At 43.6% G+C, this 24,389-nt stretch overlaps 1 protein-coding gene and 1 pseudogene across 1 annotated transcript; one reads left to right on the forward strand and one right to left on the reverse strand.

The window, feature by feature from the left end:
- Window positions 1-7,933: 7,933 nt before the first annotated feature.
- On the reverse strand, window positions 7,934-17,302 carry LOC119360912 (annotated as a pseudogene).
- A 621-nt stretch (window positions 17,303-17,923) lies between these two features.
- On the forward strand, window positions 17,924-18,481 carry LOC119363925 (NADH-ubiquinone oxidoreductase chain 6-like). The gene has a single exon (XM_037629293.1). It carries the CDS (start codon window positions 17,927-17,929, stop codon window positions 18,479-18,481), a length of 555 nt encoding a protein of 184 aa, XP_037485190.1. The 5' UTR covers window positions 17,924-17,926.
- Window positions 18,482-24,389: the final 5,908 nt, after the last annotated feature.

Raw genomic sequence — 24,389 nt, forward strand, 5'->3', positions numbered from 1 at the left:
TTTCTTGCCTTCCTTGACCAATGTTATGGATGGTGCACTGGTTGATAAAATAATTGTCCCTTCCTTCTTATAGCAACAAAATCCAATCTCCCCCTCATACGAACCTACCTCCATGACTTTCATGTCAAACTGAAACTCCTTCCCTTGCATTACCCATAGCATGCCATCACATTTGTGCTCACAATACATCTTAGCGCCATTTGCTACTGTGATTTCCATAGGTTTATACGGAGTTGAGTCGTAACCAGCCCGCTTCACAATCTTTGGGGTCTACAAAACAGTGCGTGCTGCCACTATCAACCAAGGCAATCACTGGCACTCCGTTTACCTGGTATCTCTGTCCATAGTCATCTCCTATTTTGGAAGACTGAGACTTGCGACACAACAGTAATATTATTCAAATAACATGTCATTCAAACGCAGAGCGCCTTGTTAATTGCTCGTCACATAAGTGAATTTACGAATAGGGAGCCCAGGTGCCCAACAAGTGAACTATTTCCTCCTCCAGGATTGTTGCTTTCCTTCTATAGCCTCACGTATGAAAAACGTGTGCCTTATAGAGGGCTAGGCCACAAATACATAGCATAGATATCAAGGGTTTCGCCAAAGTAGACGCTCAAGCGAAACATTCCACTTATCGAAGAAGGGATACAGGTATTTCAAGTTCAAGAAGTAGGCATTGATCCCAAAGAATGTAGTGAAAATCTAGGCTAGGAGGAATGCGTCAGAGCCGAGGTCACGCAAAAGGTTGCTGGATCTTTATGTTGGCCAGAAGTTATTTCTTTTCAATGAGGTTCAATGTTCTCTAGATTGCTTAGTAGTAGCCTGCCTTACTCGAGCCAACTAGGATCAGAAGGTGTTGATAGGGCTAGACTTTCTCTCATGGGCGTGACCATATTAAATAAAGGGTCTTTTCATCGCTTTGGCCTGGAGCCGAGTAAGTAAGGACTTTGCCAGGTTTGAACTCCAAAGTCATTTACGCCCAGTATTTCCTTTGATTCTTATAGCCTTCGTGTCAAGGAGCGATGCGAGCGGTCCAATTGCACATCAATAGCAGCTGCTTTTATCTCCGCATTCACTAAACGAAATGCTGAACCCATTTTGGTAATTCCCTCTGTGCTCTACTGTCTTGAACTATTTTCTTTAGTTGACATGGAGGCTTTAGTGCCACGTTCAAGCTAAAAGTTGTGAAAGCAAGTCAAGCAGTGCCAGATGATGATAAAATAGCGGCGCATCCTTCTTTTGAGAAGTGACCAAACGGGACTTTTCAGCATAGTATCAGATGCCTTATTTTGTTAGTTAGGATCTCCTTCTCACTCCAAAGTATGGTTGGTGTATACTCGGCCTTTCCCACTGTAGTTTGGAGCTCACCCTTTATTTACACCGACCCAATCTACAATCAACAAAATGTAACTTTATAAGAAAGAAATCAAGCGAAAGCTAACTGTCAGCTATAAATAAATGCTTTTGCTTTCTATCCAGCAGCTAATGCTTTATGTAGTAAAGAAGGAAATTCTTGGAGTTAGCACGGTACTGAGGTCTCCGGAGCGAGTGACGGATTATATCTTTTGGAACATTAGAGGTTGTGGACAGCACTCATAGCTCCTCTATTTCTCAAGGGTCTATGCTTCCTGTTTTCACTCTTTCTAGGTCCAATGCGATAGAGAAGCAGGCAGTGAACGGATTCATCCTGCAAAAGTGGCCATACTAAGAGCTCTGGCTAGTCCTTGCTTCATGAGGTACATACTTCTTCCGGTCTGCTCTGTTGCCGAGCTTCCATTCGCGGACACCTACATTCCCAAAAGGCTAGGGCAGGGCAAATGCATGAAGTCGGAATGATTCCCACACCTGGATTGAATGCTCCGCCAAAGTAAACCTAAACAATTAATTGAAGGAAGTGTAGCCCGGCATCGATTTCACGTGTCGGATGCCCAACCCAATAAGTAGTAGTTTTTGAATGATTCGCGTTAGCCGGGAGTTAGAGATGTACTTTCTATTTCAATGAAGTAACCAACCAAAAGAGAGTGCTAAAGGAGTCATTCAGAAGTGAGTGAAGGGGCGCAAAAAAAAGCTGGTGAGCAAAGAAAGCTCAAATTGTTAATTAAACGGGCCTTGTTAATGAAGTATTTCGTTACCTTCCTTTATTCTGATTTTGACCATTTAGTTGAACTGACTCTGTTAATTCGCTCTCACGGTAATTGGATTGCGATTTCCTCTGGATTCAATCTCAATGGCTGCTAGGATTTCTTTCTAATTCTATTTGTGGCATATAGAATTAGATGAAGCGGAAGAAGGAACAAGGCTTGAAGGCGGATTAGCAAGGGAATGAATCTGATGAAGCTGTTCCTCCGCTAGAATAAGGGGGGCATGATCGCTGATTTGATCGGGCAGACCAGATGAGCGAGATTGATTGAAAGCGTTGTGCCAACTTGCGTACAAGATTTTTAGACTCTAGTAAATCCTCTTCACAAGTTATTTCGTACACGCTATTCAAGGTCTATTGGCTTTATTGCTTATGTGGTACTTCGACCGCGAAGCCTCGCTTATGCACCGAGAAAGATCGTAGATAGGAAAGAGCTGTTATGCACCAACGACGACCCCTTCTCTTTACCTTTATCGTCTCATACCTCAGTCCATTGCTGGCTTGAATGCTGTCTCTCTTCTTCTTTGCTCGCGAGAATGAATAAGAGGATGACCCACCGGGGGGAGGATGGAATGAGTCGGCAAGGGGATCAACCATCTTCTTTCAATAAAGGCCCACACATTATCCTTAATATTGGGATAAAAGGACTCTGAAGAAGGAAACTCTCTTCCCGTCTTGCGTAACTGACCACTGCAAATCAAGTCGAAAGTGCTTATATGCTTAACACGTTTTTGTCTCAATGACAGGCCGCTTGAACATTGTCTGATTTTTTAAGAGACTCGATCTTATGTATCTACTTATTGTCTTTTTGCCTTTGCTCGGTAGTTCCGTAGCCGGTTTTTTCGGACGTTTTCTAGGATCTGAAGGAACCGCTATCATGACCACCACGTGCGTTTCATTTTCTTCGATCTTATCTTTGATTGCTTTTTATGAAGTCGCACTGGGAGCTAGTGCTTGCTATCTCAGAATAGCTCCATGGATCTCATCAGAAATGTTTGATGCTTCTTGGGGCTTCTTTGGCGACCGTGAAGTCACCGGATGAATTGCCGAGTAGATAGATCAGATCCGGACGCTGCAGTTGTTCCGCGGTGATACGGACTCGACCCGCTCCTACCCACCCTGGGGTATCATAGCATGTCGGGAATCAAGGGGGGACATACTGGACGTAACTACTCCCGTCGGTTAGGGGCTCTGCCGCCTTGCCTTTCGATCGATACACAGTTGAGGAGGCCGATCACGAACGTGACAGGTGTGGGAGCGATCCTGGGAAGGCAAGGCTAAGACGGCGCCTTGCATATGGGTAGCAAGAGGGCGCTTATGCCCCGACGGTGGGGCCTTATGGGGAAGGGCCCAGCCCAATAGGGACAGCACACACCCCACTTTAAGCGCATCTCTGTATCGACTGAATAACTCTATCTAAGGGTGACGTCGGTGGAACCGGTGAACCACGCGAGCTGGTTAGATGCGTGGGGCATAGGGCTCGTAGTACCCCCCTTTTCTTGATCCAGCCTTTTCTTCGCTTCAGTAGTTAATCACCTAAAATCCAAGGGAGGCTGGCCTGCACGCCATACCTATACCCATACAGTGCCAGGCAGGCGGTGGACTCATTTTTGGATTAGGGAAGGGAAGAAGGGGCCTAAGCTCGGTAGATGCCGTACACTTGAGTGGCAAAGGAAAGCGAGACTGTACTTCTTTTGCCAGGCCTGTTCTTACATAAGGTTCCCGCAGAAGATCAAGTTGGTGAGCCGTGTGATGGGAAACCTTCCCGCACGGTTCGGAGAGCATTGAAGACGAATGAGAGGTTCACCATCACATCATTGCAAGGGGAGCTCGCTCGATTCGCAGATTGGCCTGACTCGTAATTCACTTTTGACTCTGTGTTCGATAGCCTGACCGTAGTGATGTTAATTGTGGTTACATTCATAAGTAGCTTGGTCCATCTTTATTCCATTTCATATATGTCTGAGGATCCGCATAGCCCTCAATTTATGTGTTATTTATCCATTTTTACTTTTTTTATGCTAATGTTGGTGACTGGAGATAACTTTCTTCAATTATTCCTGGGATGGGAGAGCAGGTCTTGCTTCATATTTGTTAATTCATTTCTGGTTTACACGACTTCAGGCGGATAAAGCTGCTATAAAAGCTATGCTTGTCAATCTAGTAGGTGATTTTGGATTAGCTCTTGGGATTTTTGGTTGTTTTACTCTCTTTCAAACAGTAGACTTTTCAACCATTTTTGCTTGTGCTAGTGCTCCCAGAAATGAATGGATTTTTTGCAATATGAGATTGAATGCCATAACTCTGATTTGTATTTTACTTTTTATTGGTGCTGTTGGGAAATCTGCACAGATAGGATTGCATACTTGGTTACCCGATGCAATGGAGGGTCCCACTCCAGTATCTGCTTTGATTCATGCAGCTACTATGGTCACTGCTGGCGTTTTCATGATAGCAAGGTGCTCCCCTTTATTTGAATACTCATCTACGGCTTTGATTGTTATTACTTTTGCAGGAGCTATGACGTCATTCCTTGCGGCAACCATTGGAATATTACAGAACGATCTAAAGAGGGTCATAGCTTATTCAACTTGCAGTCAACTAGGCTATATGATCTTTGCTTGCGGCATCTCTAACTATTCGGTTAGCGTCTTTCACTTAATGAATCACGCGTTTTTCAAATCATTACTCTTCCTGAGTGCGGGTTCGGTGATTCATGCCATGTCGGATGAGTAAGATATGCGGAAGATGGGGGGGCTTGCCTCCTCCTTTCCTTTCACCTATGCCATGATGCTCATGGGCAGCTTATCTCTTATTGGATTTCCTTTTCTAACAGGATTTTATTCTAAAGATGTGATCTTAGAGCTCGCTTACACAAAGTATACCATCAGTGGGAACTTTGCTTTCTGGTTGGGAAGTGTCTCTGTCCTTTTCACTTCTTATTACTCCTTTCGTTTACTATTTCTAACATTTCTAGTACCAACTAATTCATTCGGGCGAGACAGATTACGATGTCATGATGCGCCCATTCCTATGGCCATTCCTTTAATACTTTTGGCTCTCGGGAGTCTCTTTGTAGGATACTTGGCCAAAGTGTGACCTGTTAGCCCATAAGTCAGTACTGTGACGAAGCGGCTGTTGCTCACCCAATACGATCGTATGAGGTCACAATTTACCCAACACGATCATCCGAGGTGAACAAGAATTGGGGATCGGATGCGGGCGAAATTCCCGCCAATGGCTGAGATGTTCAGTCGACTCCCTCCCCCTTTGTGGGGGTCTGGACCCCTACGAGTGAGCAAAAAAGGGAGGAGGAAAGAGGCCCTGGTGAACCGTCATAATAAGTGAACAAGTGTAAGCTTTGCTGCCCGACAGTATGGAGTACTGACCACACCGAGGGACAGGCCCTGAAGCGAAGGACAGGAACAAGCGGAATCAATGTGTTCCAATTTCTGGCCTTGCACTGACCATCCAACGGACCATGGACTAAACGGCCACTGCCTGAAAGGACTATGCTATGTCCAGGGGACCGCTGCCCTCCACAAGGTACATCTTGCGCCTATGGGCCGCTATAACTATCCAAGAAGACACTCGAAAAAGGAAGGATAAACAAACCTACCCGGTGGACTGCCGAGCTACAAGTCCTACGACATAGGAGCGGGATTCTCTAAAAAGCCAAGGTCTTAGGTGGCCAAGAGGGCCCACTTGGAGACTTGGGATCTTAGCAGGAAATGTGAAGGTTGTTTAAAGCCAGCCGATAGGCGAAAGAGAATCCAAAAGTTTTGTTCTAATCTGAGTAGGCTCAACATTGGGAATACCCTAACCCTGGGAACCGGGGCATATAAATCCGCTTATGGCATTCACCCAAGCATACAGAGACAGATGGAATGAAAGAAAGAAAAAGTAGCTCCGCAGCTCGCCCAGAAGAAGAAAGACCCGCCGCTAACGATTTGGAAATCCCTGGTGGGCTGGGCCTGAAAGACAAGTGTGTGTGGATTTTTACATCCTCGTCTTTACTTTAAGACACAACTCTTCTCTTTCTCGATCAAATGACTTGCGATAGTCTACCTTGAGTAGGACCATATGGATCTTATGTTTGTGGCGAAAGATAAGTGGTTCTGTCACAACCAAGAAAGTTTCTATGAGTGAGCGACCCTTGATAAATGCCGATTGATACGTGTCAATGTCAATAAGTGGATGAGTGTTGTTAAAGACAATGTTTGTTCCTCTTCTTTGAAACGATTTTCATGAATCTCGAGATGATACTGATTGGCCTAAAATCCTCGACGGTGTTGGCATCTTTTTTCTTTGGGAGGAGAGTGATGGATGCCTGGGTTAGCCTCCAAACATAAAGGCCATTGCTATGAAAGAGCTGCAAGAGAGAAAGCAGTTGCGGGTGGATGATGTCCCAGAAGGCTTGGATTGCACAGATTCTACCAGAGGATGTTGAGATGCTCCCATTGCAACTCACTGATGGAGAAGAACTGGAGAGCTCAGCTAGAGCTGGAGGAGGTGGTAGTACCTGTTCCCTACTGGTACCAGTGGTGGCTTGATCACTTCAAATTGGAGGGACTATTGGGCCAAATTCCCATACTGTAAAAAAAGGTTTTCTTTTCTGCTATATCAGAGGTTTTGTGTGCAGAGGCCGCCAGGTTGAAGTTGGATGTTGCTTTTGTAGTTCCCAGTGAAGGATGATGCTGGGTCTATGATGCATTTTATTTGGATTTTGGCTGATAGTTTTCGATGAAGCCACAGATACTACTCTTGTCTGAGACCTGTTGGCTTCATCCAGAGGGAGATGTGTTCTAGGGTGCCAAAGTACTCTTCAGCTGAAGAACTCTCTTTGGGACAAGGGCATCATCAAAGCAAAGAAATCAGAAGAAGAAGCAGTCAGTAATGCAATGCAAGACAAGTGTCATGTAGCAAGGTGCCCGGAATCTATCGCATATCGTATATAGGGATTTGGGATTGCGATTTCCTTTTGGGGATCAAGCCGATTTGATGACAGGAATTTCCTTGTTTGTTGCAACCTAAGATTGGGATTGGCCTACTCTTCTTCTATAACCGGGATCTTACGACTCTCGTGCTTAATAAGTTGGCACCTCGCATCCTGCCAAAACCTAATCCTCTTATTCTCTAGCTAGAGTTGGGCTCCTTAAGAAGATATGATACTTCTACTTTTGACACCCTTTTTTTTCCTATTTTTAAACTCCAATTGATAAAGCCACCTGGCGAGTAGGAATAGTTTCGAGTTTCTGGTCTGTTTTCTTTTGAGAATCAAACCTCTAATGGGTTTTTGCTACCAGGAGATGGGAATGGCCATGTTGATGGGGTCTATCTAAATAGAGAGGAACCTACAGGGCTGATTACTCGATCACTCCATTGTGATGACAATCACACCCATATTCTTTATTATTTCTAAATATAGATAACTGCCATCTCCCGGCATAAGAAGGAGTGACCCTAACGACAGCCCCTATAATAGTAGACAACACATTTTAAATCAGACTGGACTGAACGAAGAAAGATATTTCCACACAAGAGTGGAAGGGATCCTTTAGAAATAGTTCTTAGCTCCAATCAAGCTTTCTCTGCTGTCTAGGATCGTTAGTGCTATAGTGGAGACACTTTTCTCAAATAAGAATGGTGGTCACATTCCCTTTCTGGTGGTAGTCATTGAGGATCTCAAAAACAGGGATCGCAAAAACGTGTCAATAATGACAACGCTGGGCGAAAAGGCTAAAGAAGAAAAACCTGTAGATTTGAATGCCACTTCCTTTGCTAAGATAGCTAGATTTGGATGTCCATTCCATAAGGTATAGCTGCATCTGACACTGAGTAGAAGTTACTAGCAGGATAGACAGGAATCTCTAAAGGATGTACAATGCTTGGAGGGACAGAAGTTTCAAGAGAAATGGTCTCTTTTGATGGGCATTTGTAGATGATGGTTGATACTGCAAACAATGCCTTCTTGACAGCTCTAGCATCACCAGTTATCTATTAAGCATAAAGATACATTAAAGATAACAATTAGCGGAATATAAGAAACAAAGAATAGATATTGAATAAAGAAAAAAAGAGCAGAGCCTCATAACCATCCTAATAGAGATAATACCACGTTCGTCTTGTTCTTTACGCCGATCCAACTCGTGCTTTTTAGGATGGATTTCACACGGAATCAAGGGAGGTGCGGGATACGACCCATATCACATTCCTGTGCCATAGCTTGCAAAATCAAATAAATCTATCGAAGCTAGGGTGCCCGGCCTATAAGAATCAGAAGAACAATCCACACTAATGTAACCATAAAGAAATGGCGGCTCTAACATAGATTTTTCTCAATATGTCATGTTGTTGAAAAATCCTGTGGTAGCATGGGATGATCGTCACTTTATTTTTAGTTATTGATTTACGCATGACGCATTAACTAATATTTATGGGGCTGGAGACTTCGCTAAAGCATGCACATAAATAGATGAATGAGAGATTACAAGGCAAGGAGATACAGATCTGGGGGTTGACTCAGAACTTGTACATAGGTCAGCTCACTAATGCTTAATAACCAATAAATAGTCAATCAAGAGATATGCACCAGCAAACAACATTATACTGAAATAGTGTATTAGGCGGCAAATGGCACAGAAGAGTTTAGACGATAGATTCTCTACAACAGGTAGGGATCGGGGGTTATACGCTCTTTTCTATAAACAAAGTAGGCTTGTGATTGTCCGCATCCATCACTCAATCATGCAATTCAAAGAAATGGTTTACTTATCTTCTTCTAAAGGATGGAATTGCTAGATTGTCAGTAATATCAATTGAGGAAGAAGCTAGTCCCACTTAAATTCGAAAAGAAGACCTCTATTGTGACAGAAGATTCCTCGCCCACAGCATCTCACTTATTGATCGTGACATAGCTCTCTATCTCCGCTCATAAGAATATAGCGTTTCATTCACTCGCTCTAGAAACCACAGGAGCTACTATTCCAAAGTTTCTTAAGAATGGGCACTCACTGGATTCAGGCTTCCACCATTCTAGCTTCTCTTCGTAGTTCACTAGAATGTATCGAGCATGTTTATCCGAATCAGGAGGCTTTACATAAATTGCTAAGATTGCCAAGTCGAAAAAGAACTGGGCATGAAAGTGAAAGTGGAAAGAGAAGGGAGCGTGATTTGTTTCAAGAATTGGATGCCCTTGTTAAGGAAATCTAGTATAAAAGGAGAAATTGGGCCTATTTATAACTTTTGGTACCTAACCACCTGAACTGGGAATAATGGCTAAAGATTGAAGGTTCTAAGCCATGTATCAGAGCCGGTTATTTGAGTATCGATGCTGTTGGAGTCTAGCTTCCAACCAATCCACTTCACTTCGGAGGACATAACAGCTTAAGAAGAAATCGAGATCAGGCCCGTGGAAAGCACACACACACACGCCTAGGGAATGAATCCACTTTTGCATTCTCAATACTAGGGGGGGCTTCTCCGATCGATTGCTTTAACTGTTATTCCCCAGATTGGCGAAATGACCTTTCGTCTTGCTTCCGTAAAATAATAAAATGTGCTTTCGCCAGAAGAAGAAAAAAGAAGATAGCTCAGTAAATGGCATTCAAGTAAAGTCGAGAAAGAGGCCTTGCTTTCGCACAGGAAGGAAAGAATTGACTCGGGTAAGTAAGCCCTATTGGGGGATTAAGGGCTCGAGTACGATTAGAGCGCCTTTTTTCTGCTGCGCAGGCTGACCATTTTAAATAGGGGGAAACATGAGACTGTAGAAGATGAATATGGCTAGTCTACTGCTACTATTTGATTGGCAATCCTTAGACTATAGGGATGAAGCAAAGGAGCATAACCTACCTACAACTATGCTTTAAAGCAAAGAAATCTATCGAAATTCTCATTCCAGTCTGAGGGGATATCTGAAGCTACCGATCCGGGATCTCACTCAAATCCAAACCTAGCACTTTTGTATTTATTGCTTCTCCTTTTAGAAGGTCCATAGCAAAGTAGAAGAGAAGAAAAGAGATTTCCTTATCTGCATGCCAGCTTTCATTCCTACTTTTGATGAAAGAAAGGTCAGTTGCTGCCGACAAGTCGACTAAACTTTCACAACTGTCACCTATCTTTAAGCACCTTCTAGGCCGCTTCCCAACCTAATGCATTCAAGTCTGCCTTCGGTACTGGTACTTCGGAATCAAGGGCCCAACAAGCGATATCAGGAGTCTTTGGCCGAAGAACTCGCGGATAAGAAGGTTATTCCATAACTATATAAAATCCATAGTCACGCTCAGCATGCGAAAGCTTGTAAAAATGACATCCCCTGCGAAAACCAATAGGATTTGTTGGGCCATCGAACACTAGTTTCTGGTTTCTCAAGACCTTGAGGCAAGGGCAGTTACGCAACATTTTCTCAATACTGAATGTGCATTTTTCCCGCATTTTTTCGATTCCACTTCTGTATCAGAAATTAGTGTCAAGGGATAGAGTTCCTGTTTTGTTAACTAAATCTCGTGTTGTTTGCTTGAGGAAGGGACGACCGTAGCTCAATTTCCATTGCTAATCTTACATGTTCCCACGAACAATAAAGAAAATAAGAAAAGGCTATTCCTTAGACACATAGGTGGGATTAAGGCGTCATCCGGAACTCCAACAACATAGACCAGATGACTTATTTATTGAAAATAGGTTTAGGAGCCTGATCCTGGAGCTGAGCAAGCATGGGCGCGATCCACATCGAGTGGAACTACTATCACTATATCTGTGGAAGGAAGGTGGAACCTTCACCGAATCATAGTTAGGTGGCACCCATTCCGCAGTGGGCCGACGTCACACTGCCGCTTCAATAGCTAGCGGGTAATAATCAGAAAGTGAATCATCAACCACTCATTGCCGCTCATGCAACAACGTTTAAGTAAATCCTTCCGCCCTTATTTTCTTTAGTCTACTTGTTGGAGGAAATGCGCCTTGAACACATTACGTATACTAGCTGAGCTTTGTCCCTAATCGTGACTAGTTGTTATTAGTTTCGATCAAATTTCCCCCCAGCCGGCAATGCCTCAGCTTCTCAAAATCTAGGAAGCTCTGAAAAAAAGTCATCATTATGAAAAGATACTAGCGCTACTAATAAGGGAAGTGACTTTTTTCTAAGAAAGGAATAAAGCAGAAAACTAAAGAAAGAGATCTTAAGTGGGTCCGGCGAGTAGTTTGTCTTGTTTCAGTCCGTACAAGAAGATACTTTTAGGGTTGCCCAAGAAGGGACGGGCCTATCTATTGGTGGTACTAGTTCCGCGGGAGGGGCAGGATTTCGGTGCCGTCAGCATGGGTCCGGCTATCGATCACAAGGGTCTAGATACGGGTCTCAAACGGAAAAGTATGCTACATATTGCTCTGCTCCAGTTCCCTCTGCTTACACCTGGTCAATTCGTTGATCGCCCCTTTTATTTCTGATTTTCAAAAGGGCCCCGCTCTCGTCTCTGCTGACGAAGCCTTTATCTCTGTCTCTGTTATCCTCGTACCTGCTGATCTCTTCGACTGATAGAGTCTATGCTATTGGTGAAGCTGGTTCTACCTCAACAACAGGATCTGCAAATGGATTTTCAACTAACAACCTCTGCTTCAATTTGTGATGAAAGGTCAACTAGTTTTCACCGAATCTTCAATTATGCACCGGTAACTTTTTTCCATTTCCGAGGTCCAGAGGGGAAGACGAAGTACAGCCTAGTTCAGAGAGTCACGATTGAATCCAGGTTAATTCAGCAGCAGCTAGAGCAATACTCCGATATTGATTTGATTCTCCGCTACCCACCAAGGTAGAAGACTGCTTGATCCGCAAAAGAAGTATGCTTTATTTGCTTATGGAACAAAAGTATACGCTTTTTCAGGGAAAGATAGATGGAATAGGACATTCAACAGTTTGAAGAGGTAGCCTTTTTCAGTAGCAGTCTTGTAAGCAAGCGCCGTACGTTCAATCTATACTGGCGAGAGTCTTTCCTCTTATAAAGCCTGAGCACGTTGCATGACTTAATGCCAGCTCTTTATCATACATCTTCTGTAGAACCAATAAATATAAGGGATATGTGTTAGCACATCGTGTTCGTGCTCTGCACCACGTTTTTCCTGTATACCGGCAGCTAGCATCCCATCAGTAACCTACGGGCGAGATTTCTTGAGGGGGGCTGGCCATGGTTTTTTAACCCACCCTTTCATTCACTTAAGACCCAAAGCAGAAAAGGTTTGCAATCCATATACAGGAATTTGGTTCCACCGAAGTACAAGGACTAAACTGGTTGACTCCACCGCAGGGTGCGAGATGTTGAGCTTCCTCGACGCCTACTCTGGGTATCAGCAAGTCTATATGGCTGAGGAAGACAAAGAAAAAACGAGTTTGATCGCCCCTTCCTTCTGCTACAAGCGGATGCCCTTCGGTTTGATAAATGCCGGCGCCACATTTAAGTGCCTAATGAGCCTCATCCTCAGGTCTCAGTTGGGTCGTAATGCAGAAGTGTACGTTGACGACGCCGTCATCAAAAGCCGCTTGGCAGGGACTCACCCCAAAAACACCTCTTTTTTGCATCTGCTGAGCAGAACCAATTACCAGATCCTACTTCTAAGCTCTATGCTCTACTTCGGCCTTGCTCTCACTTATGGGTAGGAAGGACAATAAGCAGGAATTCATGTTGGCTAACTATTCTATCCAGGTGGAAGTTGTTTTCATAGGAAAGACGAAAGGTTTTGCGCGTTGGTTGTATCGAATTTCCCTTTCTAATAGCATACACAAATAGATAAGAAAGTTACGACGATGATAAGGTAAATGAAAACCTTTGATTTACCTTACCATCAGTTCTATCTTATCTCTGTGCCTCCTCTAGCCATTTCATAATTGGATATCATCATTCAAATCTGTTATGACTACTGTTTGGTAAGCAGGGATTCGAATCAAACAATAAATACCAACTCTAAGTGTGATGGATAGTACCTGGTGCCTAATTTCATGGTATCTTTCTTGGCTCCTACCACAGGAAAACCCCTCCTTCTTTTGGGAGGAAATCAAATGAGTAAAGGTTCCTGCCGACTCCCCTCAAGGAACCACTGACCACTCAACTTGAAACCACGGACCTACCTCCTGCTTTTTACTTTCTTGTTTGTCCCAATTCATATCGAGCATGTCTTTCTCCATCTATAGATAGAGAGAATATAGGATAGGGGCGCTCAAGGCAAATAGGATTCTGTATCTAATACTAATAGGTACTAAATTCAAGATTGACTTGACATCTTATTTTGGATAGGCAGAAATGCTTACGCCCTAGGGGTTTAAAGGGCCCACTCCCTTTGGTTGACTCATCAGGCTCACCACCTTTTGGAGCTCATCCAACAGTCAGTCTACTTAATCATAATCATAATCAATCCGTTGCTATTGCTATCTATCGCCATACCCACAAGAGGGTAGTTTATCCAACTCCCTGTGCGAAAGCAAGTCCCGCGTCAGCAGTGATTCGAGTTGTTCCTTGAGAGCAAGCTTATGGCATTCCAGGTAAACATAACAATATGAGAGAGAACTCCGTTCGGCTTATAAGTACTCGATTGAACCAATTGTTTTTTCATTTCCAGTAGGTCACCTTGGGCCAGCTGCTGACTTTCTAGAAAGAGACAAGGAAGTCGATTCAACATAAGGGAAGAAAGCATATTTTAGGTTTACTCCTTCCATGTCTAGTAGGAGTGCGTGCTTCTTATTGCCTTTTGAGCAGTAGTTGTATACATTCCTCACTCAGTCTAATTAATTATCTTTCTCCCTACCCAAATACCAAGGGAGGTTTATGAGTCGTATCCTCCTTACGAGATAGCGGAAGTAGCATTAGCGGGAAAAGTCAGCTCCTTTTCAAGCCTTCTCTTTCGTAACCTTTGATTAGTTCCTTAGATGCCCTTAGCAAGAATGATGCAGGAGCAAGAAAGTCTATTTCCTCCGCCTTTCCAGAATCTAGCTATTCAAATAGCACAGTATAAAATGCAATCCATAAGTCATGCTGGTCAATCAATGACAATGATAAGCTCTATAAAAAAAGAGTCTATTGCTCTTCGACACGTTTTATATGTACTTCAGTCATGCTTTATTGGAGTTATCTGACACCAAGGAGGAAGGAATAGAGATTAGGATCCTAGCCTTGTTCCGTTTGAAGTTCCTAAGAGAGGTTACAAAAGAAAGGGATGCTCAAACCAAGGATTTGGAGTCTTATTAGTGCATCAATCTACAGAAAGGTAGGGGGGCATACCTGTGTGAAAATGGAGTGTAAAGCATATTCTAGATATTTCACTTCGAATTTCTTCCTCTTAAAAGAGTCAAGTCCGCAGGGTTCCCTAAATTCCCCAGGAATCAAGTGGGACCGGGAGATCGTTGTTCATTCGGTGGTTGGCCCTCCCCCTAATAAGTACCTACCAAGAATTGGGCCAGTTAGTTCAAGCGGTACCGAATCACAAAGAATAGTTGAGTTTTCTAATTCATCTATTATTCTATTTTTTGCATTTCTAGAATAGCGTTGGAGCCGGGACACACATTTCTGCCCGAGTTCCAACAGCAAACCAAATACGTTATCGTGGAAAACGAGTTTCGCCAACACAGAAGAGTTTGTGTGCCTTTTATTTTCACATGAGTTTCACATATGTGATGGTTGGTTGGGAGGGTACGGCAAATGACTCTAGAATCTTTCTGGATACAACCACTGAACCGGAAAATGGCCACTATCGTCACCGAGAAAATACTATCTTGTGGACTCAGGCTCTACGTTTATGCCTTAAGGTCTTTCTCCTTACCGTGGGGAGCGGTACCACTTGCGTGATTCTAGAGAAGAAGGCGATGTCCCGACCACAAGGCGGTTAAATTCCACTGGTGCTTGCTAGCCAGTCAAGAACGACTCAAAGACCATGGGAAGGTCTTCACGCTACACCGAAGACGACGATGGCTCCATACCGGGTGGTAATACACAGGTATAGGATTTCCTGTAATGATGTGAAACTGTATATTTCAGAGAAATAGCTCAGTTCGAGAGGAAGGCGGAAATAATTCCGGTTTTATTAACCTGATTCCTATTCATTTACCGGCAAAGGAAGGAATTATTATCTATTTCTCGAGGCAATTATACTCATATCAACAATATGAACTGCATGAGAATTAGCATATAGAAAGAAAGCTTTACCGAATACAGGTCTAGTAGGTATAGAGCCGTAAGCGTGGTGGGGGTGCTGGTGCTTAGGCAGATGCCCCATTGTTCATGATGTTGCAATGAATCCAGTGGATCATCCTCATGGAGGAGGTGAGGGGCGCACGAAAGGAGGTAGACCTTCGGTGTCACCTTGGGGAAAGCTCACCAAAGCAAGATTTCGAGCAGTAGTAGGGGTGGTGAAACTTTAGATGTCAAATGCGACCAATTTTTCTGCTCAAGTTAGAACGCAGTTTTTCGAAGTGAATTGGCCAGTTCCTTTTAAAAGGAGACTGGTTTCTTTTTATAAGCGATTGGCTTCACTTTAGATTTTTTATCGTAATTTCTCTTTGATTTATGGGTTGTTATTTATTATTTCGATTTTTGATAAACGAAACGAATCCAAGCCCGACAAGTAGAATTCCATTTGGTACCTTTGGGGTTTTCTTTTTCCTTCTGGATGACGACGTCACCGCGTCTCCTTATTGTTATTGCGATGGTGACGAGGAACAAAGGGCCGAGGAGATCATCGAAATTACCTCTAGCCCGGAGCCAGAGGGGGTCGTCGACACAACGCCAACCCTGGTGGTGGGGCACTTCGAAGGTCTGGAGACCCTCCTTGAGATTCCCCCTTTACCGGAAATGCCACCCGCAGGTCCTTCCTTAGCTCCAGAAGAAAGGGAGCAAGCCCCCTCTGTTGGCCTAAACCTCGATCCATCCCAGAGTAGCCGCCGGCTGGACGGCGGCGAACCGGGGGCAAACTCCTCAAAACGAAGTTCTAATTTGTACAACAACAACAACAAAGCCTTTAGTCCCAAGCAAGTTGGGGTAGGCTAGAGGTGAAACCCATAAGATCTCGCAACCAACTCATGGCTCTGGCACATGGATAGCAAGCTTCCACGCACCCCTGTCCATAGCTAGCTCTTTGTCGATTCTTTTGGGTTTCATCTCCATAAGAGTGGCTGAGTTTTTACGTTGGCTCGCCAAGCCTATCACAACCCTCCTCCTTTACGGCTTCTCCTTTTGAGGCTCGCTTAGAAGGAATAAAGAGAAAAAAGCAACTGCAAGCGTTCAGGGCTTCTCCTTTTGAGACCGCAAAAGCAGAGCTGGTTACGTCCATTGGGGAAAATTCCCAGTTTCGTGTGGGACTGCTTTTGTCTCTGGATGTCAAATGCCCCTTGACGGGCAAATAGGAGGCTCTCGAAAAGACGATAGAGGCCATCTTGAAATGCCAAGGGAAGCCCACAGACTCCCTAGCGTCTCTACTCGACCTAAAATGCGATCTCGAGGACCCCGAAAAACTCGAGACCGCTCTCCGTCCATATTTAGGACGGTTAGGGCAATTTTTTAAGAAATAAAAACCTTCTGTCGATTTATCCACACTTCCATGACTTCTAGAGGAAAGCTAGCTGCTTGTTGGCTGGGAGCTGTATGAGCGGTAACGTCCACGTACGGCTCCGTGAGAAGGTGGATGGAAATGGCCTTGTTGTACCTCACTCCCGTCTTCAATGGGGTCTGCTCTTTTTTTAGGAGAGTATGCCAATATGATCTTAATGAGGTGTGGGGCTTTGCATCTGACATTCATTGGGCTTTCCTCTGCGGGAGCCCGCGTCCCGGCCTTTTTGTGCAATAAACCCCTCCGGCCGAAGACTAGTGATAGGTGGTCCCGCGGAGCTTTCGGAGAAGGGTAGCCTAGTGTGTAAGCACAACAATGAACTGCGGCGAACCCTCAGACGACCCTTCTAAGATAAGGGGGGAGATCCTCAGTAGTGGTGACCCTTTGACTCTTCCACTGACTTATATATGTACCGAATGCTCATACGGGAAAGTGAACTCCTGGGTCTGGAACCTGGGGGGGTTGCTCCGATAAAAAATCCTTTCTTTCTCGTCCACTCTAGGGGGTGCGGACACACCTGCACGGATTACAGGTGACGGTTACAAGAATGGCGGGGAAGTGAAGAGTACCCGATGACATTCAGGGATGAATGTAGACCCATCGGGCGGGGATAATCATTCCGGTCCTGGGAGAGGTGGCGACACCAGTCTGAGCTGAGGGAAGCCAGCCAATTGAGTCACTGAAACAACCGCAGGAGGCGCACCCTAAGCCCAGCTTCTCGGAGCTGCTATTGCAAAATACGGCTTCCTTAATATCCAAATTTCAACAAGGGGGCTGGGCTGCTTGCCTTCATAGAAAGGCGACCGGGCCTAGATTAGATGTTCGCCTTTTTATAGAATAGAAAGAGAAGGTAAAGGGGGGGTTTGGAGATTCTTTCAAGAATGCATGGCTTCCTCCTATTCCGCTTCAACAGAAGCCCTTAAAATCCTGCTGCTATGGCAACAAGGGTTATCCATTTCATAGGCGAGGGTGGGGGAGAAGCAAGCCAAACCTCTGATCGACCCGGACACATCAAAAATTCTCGGCGCCGAGAGAAAGACGAGATTCAGTAAGTAATTCAGTGAGTGCTTTCTTTTATAAGAAGAGCGTCGGCTTGGAAGAAGAAAATGAAATACGAACAACCGCGCTGGTTGTAATAGATCGACTTGAATGCGTCTTCTTGCTCTAGCATTCAAGTTCCATTTCAAGGAAGAACGACGTACCATGATACTTTCTGTTTTGTCGAGCCCTGCTTTGGTCTCTGGTTTGATGGTTGTACGTGCTAAAAATCCGGTACATTCCGTTTTGTTTCCCATCCTAGTCTTTTGCGACACTTCTAGTTTACTTATTTTGTTAGGTCTCGACTTCTCCGCTATGATCTCCCCAGTAGTTCATATAGGAGCTATTGCCGTTTCATTCCTATTCGTGGTTATGATGTTCAATATTCAAATAGCGGAGATTCAAGAAGAAGTATTGCGCTATTTACCAGTGAGTGGTATTATTGGACTGATCTTTTGGTGGGAAATGTTCTTCATTTTAGATAATGAAACCATTCCATTACTACCAACCCATAGAAATACGACCTCTCTGAGATATACGGTTTATGCCGGAAAGGTACGAAGTTGGACTAATTTGGAAACATTGGGCAATTTACTTTATACCTACTATTCCGTCTGGTTTTTGGTTTCTAGTCTGATTTTATTAGTTGCTATGATTGGGGCTATAGTACTTACTATGCATAGGACTACAAAGGTGAAAAGACAAGATGTATTCCGATGAAATGCCTTGGATTCTAGGAGCCATATAATGAACAGGACTATTTCTCCTTTTGGCCATAGCCATAGAAGAAGCTTCTCCTCCGGAGCGGGGGGACCGCCTGACAATTACAAAGAAACCTTTAAAATGTGGATTTAGTGCTCAGAATATAAGGATTTCCCTGGCTTAAAATGCAAGATAGACAGACTTCTTGCATTCCTTGAGCCTGGGGAGATCCTATTCATGGTAAACACGTTCCCCCGGGACTTTCCTCTGCTTGAGATCTTAGAACCCCAAGATATCCTAAATATAATTGCTCACTCGCACAAGCAGTGGAAGCCACCCAAAAAGGGAGGCTAGTAATTTATTTTGGTAGGTTTGTATTGTTTCTCGAATTGATAGGATTCTCGAAGTAGTTTTAGTAGGTTTCTAAGGAAATAGAGATGCCGAGGCCCCTACTTACCTTATGGGTAGGTAGGGGGAAGGAAGAGTGGGTCAGAGGGCTTCTTTCACAGTTCATACCTCTCTTTCTCTTTTGAGTTTTTCTGGCCGCGCAAGATCTTTGGTCTTCCCCCGGAACCGATGAAAAAGCGGGTCGCTTCTTATGGACTCGCTCAGAATGATTCTTTTATATCTAAGGAAAGGGGATGACATTATCGCCATTGATTGAATTCGTACGTCTATCGCTATCCCGGGCCGAGGAGAGGGGGTTTCGGAAGGAGGAAGGCTCGTTTCATTATCGAATATCGTGTAGAACTCACTTGCCCTGCCTTTTGCCTAGAGAGTGTAGTTCGAGCATTCTATTGTGTGCTCGATCCGTGATACGCAAAGCAATCTCCTGTTTACTATTGATCTAATGACAGTTGATTGAGACTTGCCATTGTCGTCTTTCGAAAGCGAACTCTTATCTGGTTGCACTCGGGTTCTCCTGTCGACTTGTTTTTCAATAGTAAATCACAGGCAGTATGCCCTATTTGAAAACATGCAATGAGGGTACGAGCAACACTACCCAAAATTGGCATGACTCATCGCCATCTTGTATTCATGATCTTACCTCTATTGGTCACAAATGCATAGCATAGGATCGAGTGGATCGGCACCCAATAGGCCAGATTTTCCTATCTTTTATGTTAGAAGTGATTCCAATCTATTTTTCTATAGTGATAGTTCACACATTAGCAATTAGCACTGCCTCAAAGCAAACATAGGAACTAGGGAGTTCATCGAGAGAAAGTCCCTTTAGTTTCGTACTTCCCTGTTTTGGATTTGCATATTTCTTTAATCGCAATAGTTGTAGAGAAATCCCTCAATCACGGGACAATCCTCCAGGGTAAAGGTACTTCCAAAGCTCAGAAGGTTCATCTGTGCATGAAAGGAATGAAACAAATTCCATAGAAAAAAAGGAAAATCCCCACCAAGATCGGTACCTATCTAGATCCCAAGCTTCGACAACAAAACTCCTTCGCATTTTGCGACCATTCCCGCGAGGACTACGATTCGGATTATCTAATGTCATCCCCAAATAGAATTACACCTCTTAAGAGGAAGGGACGGCCCTCTATCCGGTGTGGGTTCCTACGAATTATTGTTTGGTTCCGGATCCAGGTCCCTCTGCCCTTGCTTTTTGTTATTCCATAGGGGTATGGATTGAAGTAATCACTAATCCAGGAAAGATGGATCTTTAGCTAGAAAAACGAAAAGCCAATACGCCATGTATCAAAACAATAGGGATAGGGGTAGTTGTATACCACCTACGAATAGGAAGATCCTGGGTTTTGTAAGAAAACTACGAATAGGAAGATCCTGGGTTTTGTAAGAAATCCAATTTCATCAATTCTAAGCACGGTAACGACAGTGCTCCTATCCAACGGCCGGGGATCTATTCGATTTCTCAATTTTCTAATGCCAATAAGCTTAGGTTGTTATTTCATCGTCTTGCGCTAAAAAGGCACCCTCCTATTATGCTAACAAAGGGACGGATAACGGCAAAGCGGAACAGCAATAGCGAAAGCAGGTACAGTAACGGCGCAATCCCTAAAAAAAGAATCAAAATAGAGAAATTTAGAGCGCTGTGAATTTCCTTCTTTTGATAATGCTACCCACACAGTCACGGCTCCTATCCGGTCACCGAGTTAAACAATTGATTCCTCTCAACGCATCCCCGCGGTAAAGAGCTAGTCGTATTCTTTTGATAATTCTCTAGTTGTATTCAAGCAAGAGTCCTCGGCATCCTACGAAAACAAGCGCTAGGAATATCAATAGCGTTAGCGTTAGCGTCCTGGCCTTTGCTGGGGATTCCTCTATGGAATTCCAAACATGCCATTGCTTTGCCTTTGCTCGTCCCTTTGATTCAATCCTTCTTCTCCTCGAAAGCTACAACTACAAAATATATTCTTCTTTGCCAGTGCGAACCCTTCTTTTGAATAACAACCATTGGCAAGACCAGCGAAATCCGAATACTAATCCGAGGAAAGCCCATCCCTACTTCCCTTTGCTGTTGTTCCTCGAAATCCTCTACTAGTCATTGGTTTCAAAGCAAAGGTATCCGGTATAGGGGGTCGTGGGCAGGTTAGTGTTTCATTTCGATAGGTGATAGTGGTATACCCAAACCATATGGTATTGGTCTTGGAAAGGAAAGTAAATCAAGTCCATCTTACAAGATTTCTTCACTTGCTTGGGCTTAAGCGGTACCAGTACCCGGAGAATAGTTCCATTCTCTTTCTCCACATGACATCCTTGTGTTGTCAAACTAATGAATCCTCTCCGCCCCTGCTCCGACAAAGCAATAAGCACTAGGGTATCCACCCACCCGCCAGTTCGAATAGCCGGTTTCCTCCCCTTCCGCTCAAGCTAAAGGTTCTGGGCTACGGCTTCCAGTTCCGTATTCCGATTCATCTTCGGATAGCATTAGAAAATCCCTTTCATGCCTTGCCAATACAACTATTATTTTTCTTAGCCGAGGAGCCTTTGGAAGTACCGTTGTTGGATTGGATTGAGCCATTACAGGATCGGATAAAGATTCACTCTTTGCCAATGCCTGCTTCCTTGGTTTCCTACTTTCTACATAGAAAGTGACTTTTTGCTCAGTATCGAGAACCACTTCTTCTCCTTTTCGAGGCGTAGATCGCCCGTCATCTGATTTGCTTCGTCAAAGCGGATAGCATTATGGAATTGATTATATTCATAGAAAAAGCACCCCTATTTAATAAGTCCTCGGAAATGATCTCATCCAGTACTTCTCTCAGCCTATTTGCCAAGACTTTGGAGCATAGCTTGTAAATGACATTGCACAAAGATATCGGCCTATACTGTGAGATTTCTTGGGGGTTCTACTGTCAGCAAGTGCACTATTATTTACTTCACCGCGTACTTAAAGAATTGTTGGTAGCAGAGAACAACACCTGATAGAAAGGATGCTAACCAAGCCTCTTCTGTTTAAGCAAGGCTAAGCCAGAATAAGGGGTACAGTAGGCTGGTGACCCTGACGATAGCACTAAGACTGCCTCGGGAATCTCCTCAATCGTTGAAGAGTGCCTCAGGAATTGAATAAAAGCACTGATATCCATATAATCCTACAATTATGCTCTATTCTCTTGAAGAGAAGACACTTGAACTTCGTCATGTGCTATTGATCCTTTTGAACCTAAATTCACATTGGCTCTTTTTGGCATACAACTTTTGTTTTTTTGTGAAAGTCCTCCTTCCTCTGGACAAAGATTACATTAGAGGTGCCTCGACCCGAAAGAGCATGATACAATCAATTAGGACGTAGCTCTGCTACAAGAAAGGATAGGACTTTTGCCAAGTCTAGAGTTCGACTTCTAAAAAGAGAAAGCCACTAACAAAAAGAAAGAAAAGAGGAGGAAGCTGGACTTACCTCTGTTCGAGATACAATGAATCGAATAAATAAGTCTTATGGATGAATGTTGAAGATGGACGATACAACCCTACTAAAAGTCACAAAGCTCACTTCGCTATCAGGCCTAGCAGCTGCTTCATAATATAGGTGAGATAGATTAATTGATTGTTTCTTTTTTTTGTTATAGAATTCTAAATCGAGAATTAGTTTGAACGACATAGAAAACTCTTTTCCAACTAAGCACTCTTGAGCATCAAGCAATTATATGGCTTGGATTCGGTCTGTTCCATCTTTTACCTTTGGAAAAATAAAGGGATTGGAGCCGAAAATCCTTGTTGAAGAGGATATCGAGCACAAGAGTGAAGAGTGAAGAATAGAGGGCGCATTGGATGTGCGCTCCCTATGAACGATGTCCCACTAGAAATGGATCTTCGGAAAGAAGAGTGTTTCTCTTGATATTTCTATTCTATTCTATTTCTATAAGTGAATTATTGATCAATATCAAATGGAGAAAATGTAGATGTGAAACTATGTTCTTTGAACACCTTCTTCCATGATATTGAAGCTGGCAAACAGGGGAGTGAGTGAAGAGAGAAGCCATGCCTCTTTCGATGTGAGGCAAGCGATGAACGAGTAGATGCTGCCCTTAGACCAATTTTCTCTTTCGGTAGCTGACACCGAGATGGGCTAGGCTAGGAAACCTTATTCGAGACGATAGGGATGGTAAACAAAGCGATGGGGTATACGTACGAATTGGAATACAAATGAAATCTTTGCCTATAAAGATGAACCCGTTAGCGTATAGGAACAACAACATATGAAAGTTGGGTGGATACTCCTATTTAATTGGTTTAACCAAAAACAGAGGATAGGATTCGAAAAGTCAACCGGAAACCGAGCCCTAACCTTTAATTGATGAGAATTTCCATACCCCTACTACTCGTATGTATTGGTGTGGGTTCGTATGTAAACATTCGTATTGGCTTAGCAGAGCACTTCGTATCCCGCCACAACCGATCCTTTGCTTCCTTCTCACTCAGCTTTTTGACTCAACAGTCATTCCCCCTATTACACAAAGCTACGTATACAGGGGTAGTTGTTCATCCCTTTTGCTCGTGACATATCCCCTCGCTCTGTCTTCTATTCCTTCTGTGCGTTATGTTACTAAGGCTATCGGTCTTATGGAAAGAGAAGGCATATAATCGATTCTTTGACCGGCTTTGCTTCTTTCGTGATTCACGTAGATTGGAATTCACTTTCTTTAGGGCATGGCTAGTTTCGGGTTTTCTAAAACCATCGCCCAACTCTTTCTTATTCAGACACACCAACTGATATGTTGGATTAACAAGCTAGGGAATAATTGGGGCTTATGTGGACCCCTTCCCTTTAATTTAAGAAAGAGGTCTTCCTAGCTGACTTAAAACTAGATCTTCTTCCGAGTTTCGTTCTCTATGGCTTGTGAATTGCCTTACTGCCTGTTTCACTCTCTTCTAAGGGATCTCCTCCTATGGAGGTATGTAAAGTGGGTTCTATCGCATTTTCCATCTTAGGGCGAGCAATATAAGCAATTCTGGTATCAACAGATACATTGTTTGGGAAAGAAAGTGAAAAGAATAGATCCAATTCTGGGTTTTGGGGATGGATTTCTCACAACCCTGAGGTGCTTGCTAATCTCTCGGACGAGTCGATGTCAATAGTAATTCTGATGAAACATATTAAACATCTTTAGTGCCTTTTGCCTTTGAGCTCAATCGATCAGAAGAAAGGGAATATAACCTGCCCCTCATTGTCCTTCAATCATGGTGCAATGAATATCGTAGATAGAGTGATTTCGATCTCATATAGCTAGCTTTCCTTTCAAAGTGAAACGATTTTCCTTTTACGTTGAGATATTTGAATTGGATTTTCTTTCACCACTACTATCGTAACGCACAGAAAACACTGACATTTCCGCTCGCTTTCAACCACTACCACTTTACCTGAGCACTGTGACGCAGTCGGTAAAGTATTGAGTTTCTGCTAGTATATCAAGGACTTATGAGAACTAAAAAGAAAAAAACGAAAAAAGGAATT

Source organism: Triticum dicoccoides, chromosome 2B (genome assembly GCF_002162155.2).
Source record: "Triticum dicoccoides isolate Atlit2015 ecotype Zavitan chromosome 2B, WEW_v2.0, whole genome shotgun sequence".
NCBI lineage: Eukaryota > Viridiplantae > Streptophyta > Magnoliopsida > Poales > Poaceae > Triticum > Triticum dicoccoides.

Bases quoted from the DNA above. Each gene is read 5' to 3' on its own strand.
- LOC119363925 (XM_037629293.1), top strand. From the start codon at position 17,927: ATGATACTTTCTGTTTTGTCGAGCCCTGCTTTGGTCTCTGGTTTGATG.